Source organism: Marmota monax, unplaced genomic scaffold (assembly GCF_021218885.2).
Source record: "Marmota monax isolate L192 unplaced genomic scaffold, Marmota_monax_Labrador192_F-V1.1 WCK01_AAM20220418_F8-fsc00060, whole genome shotgun sequence".
NCBI lineage: Eukaryota > Metazoa > Chordata > Mammalia > Rodentia > Sciuridae > Marmota > Marmota monax.
Window position 1 is genome coordinate 11,111,946 of NW_026692826.1, and position 12,832 is coordinate 11,124,777.

General features: G+C 48.3%; 1 protein-coding gene across 3 annotated transcripts; it reads left to right on the forward strand.

The window, feature by feature from the left end:
* The first annotated feature begins 668 nt into the window (after positions 1-668).
* Positions 669-12,460, forward strand: Rbfa (ribosome binding factor A). Of its 3 annotated transcripts, none has more exons than XM_058580699.1 (8): positions 669-921; positions 2,722-2,763; positions 3,304-3,472; positions 4,032-4,144; positions 5,448-5,532; positions 7,086-7,159; positions 8,456-8,703; positions 12,311-12,460. In XM_058580699.1, the coding sequence occupies exons 1-8, from the start codon at positions 758-760 to the stop codon at positions 12,445-12,447; spliced, it is 1,032 nt and encodes a 343-aa protein (XP_058436682.1). In that variant the 5' UTR covers positions 669-757; the 3' UTR covers positions 12,448-12,460. The 3 variants fall into 3 exon arrangements, with proteins under 3 accessions (XP_058436682.1, XP_058436683.1, XP_046304620.1); XM_058580700.1 differs by having other exon boundaries at positions 670-921; positions 8,456-8,633; XM_046448664.2 differs by lacking the exon at positions 12,311-12,460 and having other exon boundaries at positions 671-921; positions 8,456-12,078.
* Positions 12,461-12,832: the final 372 nt, after the last annotated feature.

Below are 12,832 nucleotides of genomic sequence, written 5' to 3' on the forward strand. Positions count from 1 at the left end.
TAGATGAGTAAAGAAGTATTACAGGAAATAAGTTTTATGGCAGGAGCAAATAAATTAGCAGTAGAATCCGAAAGAAGAATGCGGGGTCCGTCCAACCTGTTGGCTCAGCGTGGAAGGGCCTTCTTATCTACCCCACCGCAGGCTTTCTCCTGCGGGCCTCTGGTCCACCCTGCGGGCTCTGTGTGCCGGCCTCTCGTCCATGTCTCTGCCTTCTCAATCACTTCAGCAGCTCCCCCTTCTGTCAGTTTCATGCTATTTTTAACCTTTCTTTAAAAGTTCATTTTTACTCGGATGCATAAAAACAGAAAATGCATATTAATGGTACCATGTGATGCTTCGATACCTGTGTACACTGCATGGTGTTGAATAACATTAAGAATGTCTATCTTCTCAAACACGGTGAAAACCACTGAAATCTTTTCAGTATTTGAAATTTCAGGGTCACTTGCTTTTCCTATAGCACCCAGCAGTCTTCTGAGCTCCCACTGCTTTCCAGCGCGCAAATGTGTAGGCGGGGCCGCCCTCTCTCTCCCCGCCCACCCGCCTCCAGGCCAATGACAACTGTACGTCATCGCCCCACCCACCATCCTGCCCCCGTCGCCCCGCCCCACGTCCCGTCGCCCCGCCCCCGCGTCCCGTCGCCCCGCCCCACGTCCGCATCACGTCGCTCCGCTCCAACCTTGCGCCGGCCTGCGTCTGTCGTCCAGCCTCGGTGTCGGATCCGGCGCCCGCTGGAGCTGGCAGAGTCCTCCCGGACATGTGGGCTGCCGCCCGCGGTCTGTGCTGCCCCGGCGCCGGGGTGCTGTTGCTGCGGGGCTGCGGTGAGGCTGCACTCCACCGCGCCCGCACGCGGAGCCTGCACGGCTCTGCCGTCTCCTGTGGCAGCAAGAACTTGCTCAAGAAATTTGCTTCGAAAACCAGGTATGCGCGGTGCTGAGGCTGCGGGGGCGAGGTCCACGGCGGGTGACAGGTTCATGGGGGACAAACGTGTGTCCGCCTTTCCTTATTAACACTGCCTTTTCTTTGTGGCCTTTGTCTTGTTAATTAGTTGTTTTTTTGTGTGGTGCTGGGGATTGAACCCATGGCCTTGTGCATGCGAGGCAAGCACCCTACCAACTGAGCTATATTCCCAGCCCTCAATTAGTTTTCTTAATGTTAAGATGAGTACAGTCAGTCATTTTTAATTTTTTTTTTTAGATGTTGATGGACCTTTATTTTATTCATTCACTTACATGTGGTGCTAAGAATTGAACCCCATGCCTCACACATGCTAGACAAGCGCTCTGCCACTGAGCCAAAATCCCAGCCCCCATGTAAGACATTTTTATCTTCACCCCACTTTAGTTTTTACTGTTGGTGGGTATGTTTTTTGGTTCTGTTTATTCTTCATTTTAGACAGGGTTTTATTTACTATGCCCCGTCTGACCTCAAACGTGTGATCCTCCTGTCTCAGCTTTTGGCATGGCTGGGATCACAGGCCTGCATCACTTGTTTTGTTCAATAAACTACTTTAAAGATAGTTTTACGTTTACAGAAAAATTGCAAAGTACTGTTTGAGGAGTACTGTTAGACTAGTAGTAGTGTGCCCTCTATTGGGGTTTTTTTGGTGTTTCCTCATGGTTGTGTGTGGGCTGTGGAGTTTGGAGAGGAGCCTGCAGAGGCGATTTTGTCACATCAAGGGTGTGTGTGGTCCACACAGGTGCTGATCTCCTGGCTGGGTGTTTGTCAGGTGTCTACCCTGAGCAGTGACTCTTCCTCCACTTTCCATACTGTCCTTTTTGGGAAGAAGTCAGTATGTGAAGTCGCTGCCTAAGGAGGAGAGAATTGTGCTCAGAAACTATTTGGGATTCTGTGTGGGAGATGCATATCTTCTCCTCCATTTGTTAATTCACTCACATCAGTGTGGATTTGTGGATTATAATCCACTATGACTTTACTTTGCTCTCATTATTCCAACTGTGGCCGTTAGGAGCCCTCTCATTGACACCCCAATCGTGTGGGGTTCTGTGTGCCTATTTAGCATATCCTTACTTTCCAGTGCTACAAGGTGTGCCAGGTTCATCTTACATATCCTGTTCTTGTGCCACAATCCTAGAATCAACCCTTTCTCTGAGGACTCCTGGTCCTGGTAAAGTGGCACCATGGGTTGGGTGCCTGGTGTACATGCTCCACTGGGGTGTCTGTTGTTGGGGCCTTTCCATTTGTGAAGTAAAAAGTCTGTGCTTACGGCTCCCTTACATAGATGCTTACCCATAAACGTCTTTGTGTATAATCATCTGCTTCCAGCTGCAGCTCACCACCACATAGATCATGTAGCCCCTGTGCCTCGCTCACCTGTAACTCCCTCTTTAAAAGTGAGCAGTGGGGTCTCCCTGGCCATTATGATTGTCTAGCCTTAGCATATGGCATAGCAGTACCAGTACCCTCAACCTGGCCCTCCATGGGAACCACTTGGTCAACTGGGCGTGGTGTTTATGTACATCTTGGGAGATATTTTAAGGTCCTCTTTCTCTACCCTTAGGACTGTAGGCAAATTTGAAAGTCAAAATTATGAAGTTGAATTAAAACTGTTTTCTGCCTTGCCTCCACAACAATGCTGTTCATTAACTGCCTACATTTTGGGGCCCCATGCCGTTGAGGTATGAACCCTCTTAAGGTAGGTTACGCAACTCTTGTGATTTGCTGGCACTTTCCAATGTGGCTTTTGCTTTCTCCTTGCAGGAAGAAGTTCTGGTATGAAGGTCCTTCCCTGGGGTTTACTGGGTGAGTGTCAAGCAGCCCCCTGGTCGTCGTAGTGGGTGAGATTCACAGTTGGCACAGCTCTTGCCTGACTGGCTGTCCAAATCTGCCCTGGAGGGTAGTATCTGTGTGCGTGGGACTGCTAGCATGGATTTAACCGTTTCAGATAAAAATTGACTATGGCTGACATTTTCTAGAATGTCCTGTTATTTAATTATTTAGTGTTCATCAAATTTTTAGTGTATGTGAACCACAAAAGTTCATATGATAAATGGTTCAAACTAGAAAAAATACATTGTGTATACTAAAAATATATTGTGTTTACTTTTTAACAGTGAGTTTTTATGGTATGCAAATTATACCTCAAAAATTTTTTTTAAAAATAAAACTGGCAGCAGTTTTGATCTTGAGAACAACAGACATACTTTACCTTAGAGCTGAGGTAACCGAGGTGACTATTGTCTGTCTTACGTTGATGGCACCCTTCCCCAACCCAAGTTGGTGATGGGTGACAGGTGTAACCTGCCCTTGGGCCGTGTTCTTCTTCTTAATGGAGACTTATAGGCCTTCCAAATTGGACTTGCTCCTGAAGAGAACCTCAAAGAGGACCAGGAAGGAAGACCATGTGCGCCTGCGGGCCCTGAACGGCCTCCTCCATAAAGCGCTGACAGACTTGTTAAGCACCCCTGAAGTGAGCCAGGAGGTCTACAACCTGAATGTGGAGCTCTCCAAGGTAGAGGGCAGGCCAGAGGAGAGAAGACGGAGTTCAGCTCTCCCAGCTGAGCTCTGCACCCCGTGGCCTTGGTTTGGAGCTGCAGAGTCGTGGGGAGTGCTAGAGACAAGGGGTTCCTATGCTGGGCACAGAGGCAGCCAGGCTGCCACCCAGGGGTGGGACCCATGACCCCGCAGCACCTGCATGCTGTCTGACCCTGGAAGAAGGCCTGAGGAGGCTCTGAGGTGTGGTTAAGACACCTGCCTTTGCTTGGCATAAAGACAGGAGGGTCCTCTGATCCCTCAGAGGATGTGAGCCATGAGGAGAAGGGGCAGTTCTGTGTTTCCAGTCTGCATCTTAGGAGAGGCTGTGAGGCCGGTGCAGGGCTCCAGCTGTGGACAGTCCTGGGGAAGGGGCGTTGGGTTCCTGCCTGCCACGAGTACTCTGTAGCAGCAGTGCTGGCCTCTGTGGGGCACGGACACTGCTCTTGGGCAGGAGGCTAAAGGGAGCTGTGGTTTTCATCCCGGGAAGGTTGTCTGAGGAAGCCTGTAAACAGAGTGTGCCTGTGGTTGGTGTCTAGGTCTCGCTGACTCCAGACTTCTCAGCCTGCCGCGTCTATTGGAAGGTGAGCCTCTCGGCGGACCAGAACAAGAGCACAGAGGCCACCCTGCAGAGGAGTGCGGCGCACATGAGGTGATGCCCCTGTTTCTTGCTTTCTGCTGGCACCCAGGTCGCCAGGCTGTTGTACTTGTAGGTTTCACTCATGAAGGAGTTCTGCTTTGAAGGAAAATTCTGGGTTAATTTTCTTGAATTTAGAGTATAGTTCACATTTTTCCATAGGATGTGATGTAGTTGACTTTCAGCTCAGTTGTGTAGGACCCTGGAGGTGTTTTCCTGGAGGTTAAAGTATGACTTTAAAAGTCTACCAAGAATCAGCAGATAACAGGTGTAGTATTTTTCAGGGAGGTGGTGAGGCTAAGATGGTTCTTGTGACACAGGGACGTTTCCACCTCTGTCCCTGGAGGCACCTTGTCAGCACTGTGGTGATGCTCACAGTGAGACATGCCACGTGCCCTGAAACATTGCAAATGAATAAGCAGGACACGCTTCAAGTGCAGTCTGTGACACCCCTGTGGTTGGGCCCCCTGTCCCAGCTGTTCGAGGTAGGTGTGTGCCGGATATTGTTTCAAAGAAGAGTGAGGCAAGCCTGCTACTTGAGGGTAAATAGCTGGCCGTATCCACCACAGCAATAAGCCGCAACCTTTCAATTGAAAATCAAACTTAGAAAAATCAGCATCCACCACTGAGCTCATGGCTTCCAGGTGCTCCAGTTGGTTCTGAGAGAATGCATCAGTGTTCTGAAACTCTGGGTCACTTGCTATGCAGGTGACCAGTGTACAAGGCTACAAGCTATGTAGGCAGATCTCTCTGTTGTCGTGCCAGAGACTGCTGTGTTGTCAGCTGCAGAGGCCCTTGCTGGTTGGTGTCTTGGATTCTGTGCTGCTGCTGAGTTGGACGTGTGTGCCACACCTAGCTTGGCACATGTTTGTATCTCATGACAGAGCCACGCAGAGACCATTTTTCTCCAGCATCTAGGACATGAGGGTGGAGCCATGCCAGGGATTGTCCACTGAGGGCAGGACAGGCTGCCAGGGCCCAGACCCTGGTGCCCAGGGCCACAGAAGATTCTGTGTTCGGATTGGTGTTCATTGGCTCTCTGATGTGTTGGAGGAATTGGTTATAGTGCATTCTGCACCCTTTTGTAATAGGCAGCTCAGTACAGAAACTTTTTCATCTGTGTTTTTTTCCCTTGAGATTGTCTTGCTACCCTGTCCAGGCTAGCCTTCAAGTCCTGGGCTCCCTGCCCTGCCCCATCTACCCTGTGTGCTGGTCTAATTTTCATATTTGGGATTCCCACATAGCTTGTGTTGAGCACCTACCCTCTCCACTAGGTGTCCAGGTGGAGCCCAGAGTCTCACATCTCTCCTCTCCTTAGACACCTGTTGATGTCCCAGCAGACCCTGAGGAATGTGCCGCCAATAGTGTTCATTCAAGACAGAAAAAACGCAGCTCTGGCAGAGGTGAGGCTTATAAGTAATTGCCCTTTTATGATATAAACTTATATGAATAGGATTTTAAATTTGTTAATTTTTAAATACTCAATAGATAATGTTTTAAAAACTCTGCGAAGGAGTTTTTTAAGGAAGGCCCTTAACCCTGTTTGCAGTGGCAACCACAGTGTAACCCCTTTTCTGGTTCTAAGTCTTTGCTCATCAATGGAACTCTTGACCAGTGACCCAGAGTGCTGTTTCTCAGTGTATGAACTTAAGGTGGCCAGAGCTGCCCTGTGTGCTTGTCTCGCATCTCACCACCTCCCCACCTAACCTGAGGTTGTAGAATTCACTTTCTGACCTAAGTATTTAACCACCATTTTCTTTGCTTTAGAGGAGTTTTGTTAGAAAGATTGAAACTGGAGGTTAAAGTATGTTATAACTTTTTAAAAGTCTACCAAGAATCAGCAGATAACAAGTGTAGTGTTTTTCCTGGATAACTGTCATCCACTGGACAACCAGAGAGGATTTAGCTTCACAGAAGGAAAGGATCTAGTTTGACGTGTGTGTCTTTTGTTACTCATGACACAGATAACATAGGAAACATTGTGCAGGTAGTGACCCTGACAGTGGAGGAATGTCCCCAGTTAGAAGAAGCAGCAGGGACAGTAGTCCTTACAAGGCACTGGGGCAGAGAGCTCAACTGTGCGAGTGCTGAGGCCACCAGGGCAACTGGCCATGCAGCCCCAAGCTAAACTTCTCACCTGTAGCTTCTGTAGTCTCTGGGGAGGCAGGTTCCACAGGTTCCTTCGGACACATCTCTGGAGGAGGGAAGGCACAGCTGTGCCTGAAGTGGGCCACTGCCACTAGAGGATGGAAGTGCAGATCCCAGATGGGCCACTGGAACAGCCAGGGCCGAGTCCAGCAGGGTGTGTGGGTGATGTCCTGTGTGGACAGCAGCCTGCCTCCTGGTTGCTGCTGCTGTGTTCCTGCTCAGATTCCTTGCCCTGCAGAGCTCCTGCCTCTGCAGCTTGACTGCAGCCTTCCTAGCACCTGCTGTCTTGCCTTGCCAGAGGCCTTTTCTCCCCTAAAGCACACAAATTACGTGGCTACAGGGAAGCATTTTATGAAACTGCAGTAGAAACTAGTAAATATTAGTTCTTTAATCGTTGTTTAATGGGTTTCGAACGTTTGTAAGTTTCGCATAAGCCTCAGTTCATTGTCAGAGAGAGGTGCCATGTTAGAATAGCACCAAGGCAGCTGCAAGCTCAGGCTGTCGCACAACCCCAGAGCAGAGACATCTACAAAAGGGCAGATGAAGTCCACCCAGGAGGCCCATGGTTGGCCTTATGCCTGAGGACAGCAGGTGTTTCTGCCCCCTTCCCAGTGTGGATTGGAAGTGTGGCCTTTGACTGCTTATGAGGATGGGAGGTGTGGGCCAAGGCTGCCTGTGTGGACTTTAGGCTTGGCCCACAGATCCAGTGCTTCCTGGGTGGGGGAGGGGGAGACGGTGAAGGGGTGGGGTGGGGTGGGGGGAGGGGGAAGGGTGGGTAGTGACCTACCACTGTGGTGCTCCTTTTCAGATTGATGGCTTACTGGCAGTGGCTGAGTTTGGACCTCCAGATGAAGGAGACCACCCCATAGGAGATGATCCCAGGTGATGTGTGGGGATGTGTTTCCATTCCCTGGGGCAGATTACCAGGCACAGGATTAGTGTTTTTGTAGTGGCTGTGTGATCTGTGTCCCACTAGCCCATGTTGCCCCTTGGTACTTGGCCCTGGGGCCCAGGCATCCACAGGCAGTGGTCTGCAGGCACATGGTGAGGCCTGTGGCGTCTGTGAGGCTTCGTCCACTGGGGAGATGGCCGCATTGTCTTGGCTTCCTTGTTGGCTCAGTGCACTTTTAAACATTTTTAAAATATTATGTGCATTTTTTTTTTACTTTTATCTGATTTACTTATTTAAATTGGGGTTTTTTTAGTTATCAATAGACCTTTATTTTATTTATTTATTTATATGTGGTGCTGAAAATTGAACCCAATGCCTCACACCTGCTGGACAAGCGCTCTACCACTGAGTCACAATACCAGCCCCCCTTATTTATTTATTTTTATGTGGTGCTGAGGATCCAACCTGTGCCTCACATGTGCTAGGCAAGTGCTCTGCCACAGAGCTACGACCTCAGCCCTGGCTTAGTGCACTTTAACTGGGTGCATGCAGTATGCCAGGCCTTGTCGTAGCTCTCAGATGCTACCCTGCTGTGCTGTGGGTGGGGCCCGCTGGGGGAGGCTGAGGATGCAGTGATCATTACTGATGAGCCTATCATCCTTAGAGGAAGGGTGCAGGAAAGTGGATTTGCATGGCTGGTGGAGGTGCAGGTACACCTCTGAGGAACAACACAGTCTGGTCACAAGCCTGGGAACAGGGGTGTTTGTGGAGGGGCTGGCCTAGATAGGAGCAGCATCTGCATTTTTGGTGCTTCAGCGACTGCAGGGCCCAGCAGTAAGTCTGGGTTGAACCAGCCTGCAGGAGCTAGTGCCACGGCTCCATGTCACCACAGCCTGCACATCCTGACCATCAGGGAGCCAGCATGGGGAAGAGGCAGGCCAGAGAGCCTCCAGGGTTTAGTGTTGACGGGTAAGAGGGTGATGTGACTGCAGTCAGGTTTTGTCATTTGGTGTGTCACTGACCTGAGTTACTGCACCTGTAGGCCCACCTGTGATTCTGCTCAACTGCCTGCTGTTCCTGCCGTGCTTAATGTACTCATGATGGTACCAAGTGGCATCAGGACTATGCTGGCCACTGGTTCTGAAATCCAGAAATCCCTTCCACATCCTTGTCCAGGAGGTGCATATGTGGGCAGGTGTAGGACATGCCCCCAGTGGCATTTTATACTGATGACTGTGGTCATGGCGTGGCTTATGCTTGGTCTGAAGGTTCCTCTTCTCCTTCAGGGACCCTGATGCCCTATCACCACATGGTGCCCCAGGACCTGCTTCATGCTCAAGTCTGTGTGGGATCGATCATGAGGCACTCAGCAAGCAAATCATGGAGTACAAACGGAGGAAGGAGAGAGGACTCCTGAGCCTGGCGTTGCGGGGGCAAGAGCAGGGGGCTGAACCCACACAGCTGGTGAGGAGGAGGAGGAGGAAGACCCTGTCCTGCCAGGACAAGGACAGCTCCCCCAGGAGTTTCCTGCTGGGTGAGGATGAGGATGAGGACAAGGACTACACTCTAGGGTGTGAATGTCAGACCCATGAAGCAGAGCAGGAGTGGGGGGCAGACCCTGGGGACGAAGGGGCAGAGCAGGGCCCCTGTGGCAGAACAGGGCAGGGGCAGGGTTAGGCTTTAGGCTGCCTAACCACGCCTGTGGGATCGGAGCCAGTGCCTGAGAGGCGCATGCTCTGCTCTTCAGACAGTCCATGGAGCTGAAGCTTTGGGTGGTGGTGTCCATTTCCTGCTGTTTGGCTTGTGCTAACTTTTCCATGTATCTAAACACAGTGTCCTACACAAAAGTCATTCGTTTTCTCCAATACCGTGTGATCAGAAAAATACATGATCATCTTACCAGTGAGTCCTGTACAAACGTGAAGACAAAGAGATTATATCTCAAACACTGGTGCAGGCACAGCCAACCACAGAGCTGGATGTAGCAGTGCAAAGGCCAGGGTCAGAGCCTGCAGGTCCACCTCTGCAGACCTGCCCAGCAAGCGCTGCTGCCTAGTGCCACGCCCTCTGGCTGTGCCCCCTTCCTGGCTGTGCTTTAAGCTTTCATTTCCACCTGCTGGTTAAAGCAAGGAGCAGGAAGCATGTGTAGGTGAGTTTGGAGGGCTCTTGGTGACTCCTGCCGGACCTGAGGTGCTGGCGCTCTCCATCTCAGCACCTCTGTCCACCTGGTGCTCTTTCTTTCTTTGTTTTTTTTTTTTTTTTTTTTTTTTAAATATTTGTTTTTTAGGTGTAGTTGGACACACTACCTTTATTTTGTTTATTTTTATGTGGTGCTGAGGATCAAACCCAGGGCCTCGCAAGTGCTAGGTGAGCGCTCTACTGCCGAGCCCCAGCCCCAGCCACCAGCTGATGCTCTTTCTAAAACCTGTCTGAGTGTCCAGCAGGCCTGGTCTTTGCTTTCCAGGGAACCTGTGACTCTGGACAAGTTTCCAGACAGCTTATCTGTTGTGCTTAATTTCTTTCATCAGATGTAAGGTGAAGACTTGTTTTACTCTTTGTCAAAAGAGAAAACACATGTGCTCCACCTTGTAAATTATGTTTTGGTTCATTTTGAACAGCAAAATCACCAACAGAAGATGCAAAAATGTGCTGAACGCGGTGCTTAGATTGTTGAAAATATGCTTTTTTGCAGTATGAGCTAAAATGAGAATGCAGAGTTACCTTGCTGAGCCTCAGCTAGGAACATGTGTTGAACTGGCCCAAGTTGTTTGTGTGTGTGTTTCCTCCCCTGAGTGAAGGAATGCACCACAGTGACAACCTGCAGCTCCCCACAGTAACTAGTAACAGTCATCAATTACTAGTCATAACCAGTAGCAGCCAGCAGCTACCATTAGGAACTGCCTGTGACACTGGCAGATAGGAATTGAACCTGGTGTTCTCTAGTCTCAGCCCCTGAGGATTGATTGTCTCCTGCCCTGGTGATGCTCTTACCCTGTGCCCTTGCCCTCTCCCTGCTCTGAAACCTATCCCTGCATCCTTAAGCTGACAGGACTCTGAGGGGATAGCCCCTTACCTGTGGACAGCCCCTCAACTTGGTCTGCCTGATACTTCTCAGGTCAGAGTCAGGCTGCACTTGTGTCTTTGGTGGCAACAGCTTCTCTGCCATGAGATGCCGGCTGTTGACACCATCATATTAGTGGCCCATGAAGGTGATGTCTGCCAGCCTCCCCAGTGTGAAGTCACTTCCCCGCAGTCCTGATAAATTCCCACATTGATCTTACTCAGTTACCTAACCAACATGCACCCAGGCTTCCTGTTCACTCAGAAGTCATACTCTCTGTGCTCTGCAATGCTACTGTGTTCTGGAGCTGAGCCTCTTTCTGTGTCAGTGTGTTCTGAGGCTGTGCCCTGTGATGTGGTAATGTGTTCAGAACCTTGCAGTTTCCAGTTTAGCCATTGCTTCAGTTTCCTCTGATTGCGCTAACAAATCACAAAATCAGTATCTGAGAGCAACAGAAACTTGCTGTTCTGGAGGCAGAGTCCAGATGCAGGTGCCCCACAGCCGTGCTTCTTCCCAGACCCCTCTGCCTCTTCAATGCTTATGGTTCCAGGCACTGCTGGACTGTGCTCTATCCTCAGGTGCAGTTTTGTGTCTCCTTTAAAGACACGTGTGGTGCTGAGATTGTGGCTCAGTGGTAGAGCACTTGCCTAGCATGTGTGAGGCACTGGGTTTGATCCTCAGCACCACATATAAATAAATAAAGATCCATGGACAACTTAAAACAAACAAAAAAAAAACACGTATGGCAGGGTTCAGGACCCACTCTAAATCCAGGACGATCTCATTTTGTTTTATTTTTTATTTATTTATTTTTTTTGCATTTTTGTTGTATTCTTTTATTTTCTTATTTATTTTTATTTTTTTTATTGGTTGTTCAAAATATTACAAAGCTCTTGACATATCATCTTTCATACATTTGATTCAAGTGGGTCATGAACTCCCATTTTTACCCCGTATACAGATTGCAGAATCACATCGGTTACACATCCGCGTTTTTACATATTGCCATACTAGTGTCTGTTGTGTTCTGCTGCCTTTCCTGTCCTCTACTATCCCCCCTCCCATCCCCTCCCATCTTCTCTCTCTACCCCATCTACCATAATTCATTTCTCTCCCTTGATTTTTTTTTTCCCTTTCCCCTCACATCCTCTTATATATAATTTTGTATAACAGTGAGGGTCTCCTTCCATTTCCATGCAATTTCCTTTCTCTCTCCCTTTCCCTCCCACCTCTTGTCCCTGTTTAATGTTAATCTTTTTCTCATGCTCTTCCTCCCTGCTCTGTTTTTAGTTGCTCTCCTTATATCAAAGAAGACATTTGGCATTTGTTTTTTAGGGATTGGCTAGCTTCACTTAGCATAATCTGCTCTAATGCCATCCATTTCCCTGCAAATTCCATGATTTTGCAGGACGATCTCATTTTGAAGTCTTTAATCACACCCATGAGGACCACATTTCCAAATGAAGTCAGTTTGAACACTGTATGGCTATACATGGAGGTGAACCACCGTACCAGGCATGAAGTGTTATCCCATTGTTTCTTTAACGTCTTTCCCTCTTTCTTGTCCTTTCCACTATACATGTGGTGAATTAATGGTGTAAATGATTTTGCTGGGCACGGTAGCCACACCTGTAACCCCAGCACTAGGGAGACTAAGGCAGGAGGATCACAAGTTCCAAGACAGCCTGAGCAACTTAGTGAGACCCTGTCTTAAAAAGGCCTGAGAGTGTAGCTCAGAAGTACAGCACCCAGTTCAATCACCAGTACCTCCACCAGAGTGCTATTTTCCTTCATCTCTGATCAAATCTATTGTTTAGCACATTTAGTAAATTTTTCATTTCAATCGTTGATCATTTGGCTGCAGTTTTTTTTTTTTTTTAATATGTATTTTTTAGGTGTAGATGGGAACAACACAATACCTTTATTTTTATGTGGTGTTGAGGATCGAACCCGGGCCCCGCCTGTGCTAGGCGAGCGCAATACCACTGAGCCACAATCCCAGCCCAAGGCTGCAGTTTTTTTAAAAAATATTTTTTAGTTGTTGATGGATCTTTTATTTTATTTGTTTGTTTATATGCAGTGCTGAGGATCAAACCCAGGGCTTCATGCATGCAAGGCAAGCACTCTACCAACCAACTGAACTGTATCCCTAGCCCCCAACAGAGCTTTTTATCTAAAGGGTATACGTTATTCCTCATACTGCATAATAAAATGTAGGAAAACAAAATAACGTGCAAGACTTCGTTTTTAAAAGACGGGCAATCTTTAGTATGTATTAATAGTGCCTGTTTCAACTAAATCACACAAAAGAATTTACAAGATGCACAGTTTGGCACTTTTTTTTTTTTAAATAAAATTTTTAATGGCAGTGTTAGGTTCACAGCAGAATTGAGAGGAAGATAGAGATCTCCCGTAGATGCCCTGTCTTTCCCCACTATTTTATGTCCTGCATCACAATCCATGAGCCCAAATTGACAAGTTAGTATCCCCAAAGTCCATAGTACATTAGATTTCTCTGTATTTTCTAGAATATTAAAACTGTAGTTTTAGAACTGCACATACCAAGAAATGGATCACTTAGCTAATAATTATTAGAAAATTT

What these genes read in the sequence shown, in the direction of transcription:
- Rbfa (XM_046448664.2), top strand. Translation starts at nt 758, where the DNA reads ATGTGGGCTGCCGCCCGCGGTCTGTGCTGCCCCGGCGCCGGGGTGCTG. An exon ending in TGAATGTGGAGCTCTCCAAG is followed by an intron (nt 3,473 to 4,031) that starts GTAGAGGGCAGG and finishes GTTGGTGTCTAG; the next exon opens with GTCTCGCTGACTCCAGACTT. An exon ending in CCCATAGGAGATGATCCCAG is followed by an intron (nt 7,160 to 8,455) that starts GTGATGTGTGGG and finishes CTTCTCCTTCAG; the next exon opens with GGACCCTGATGCCCTATCAC.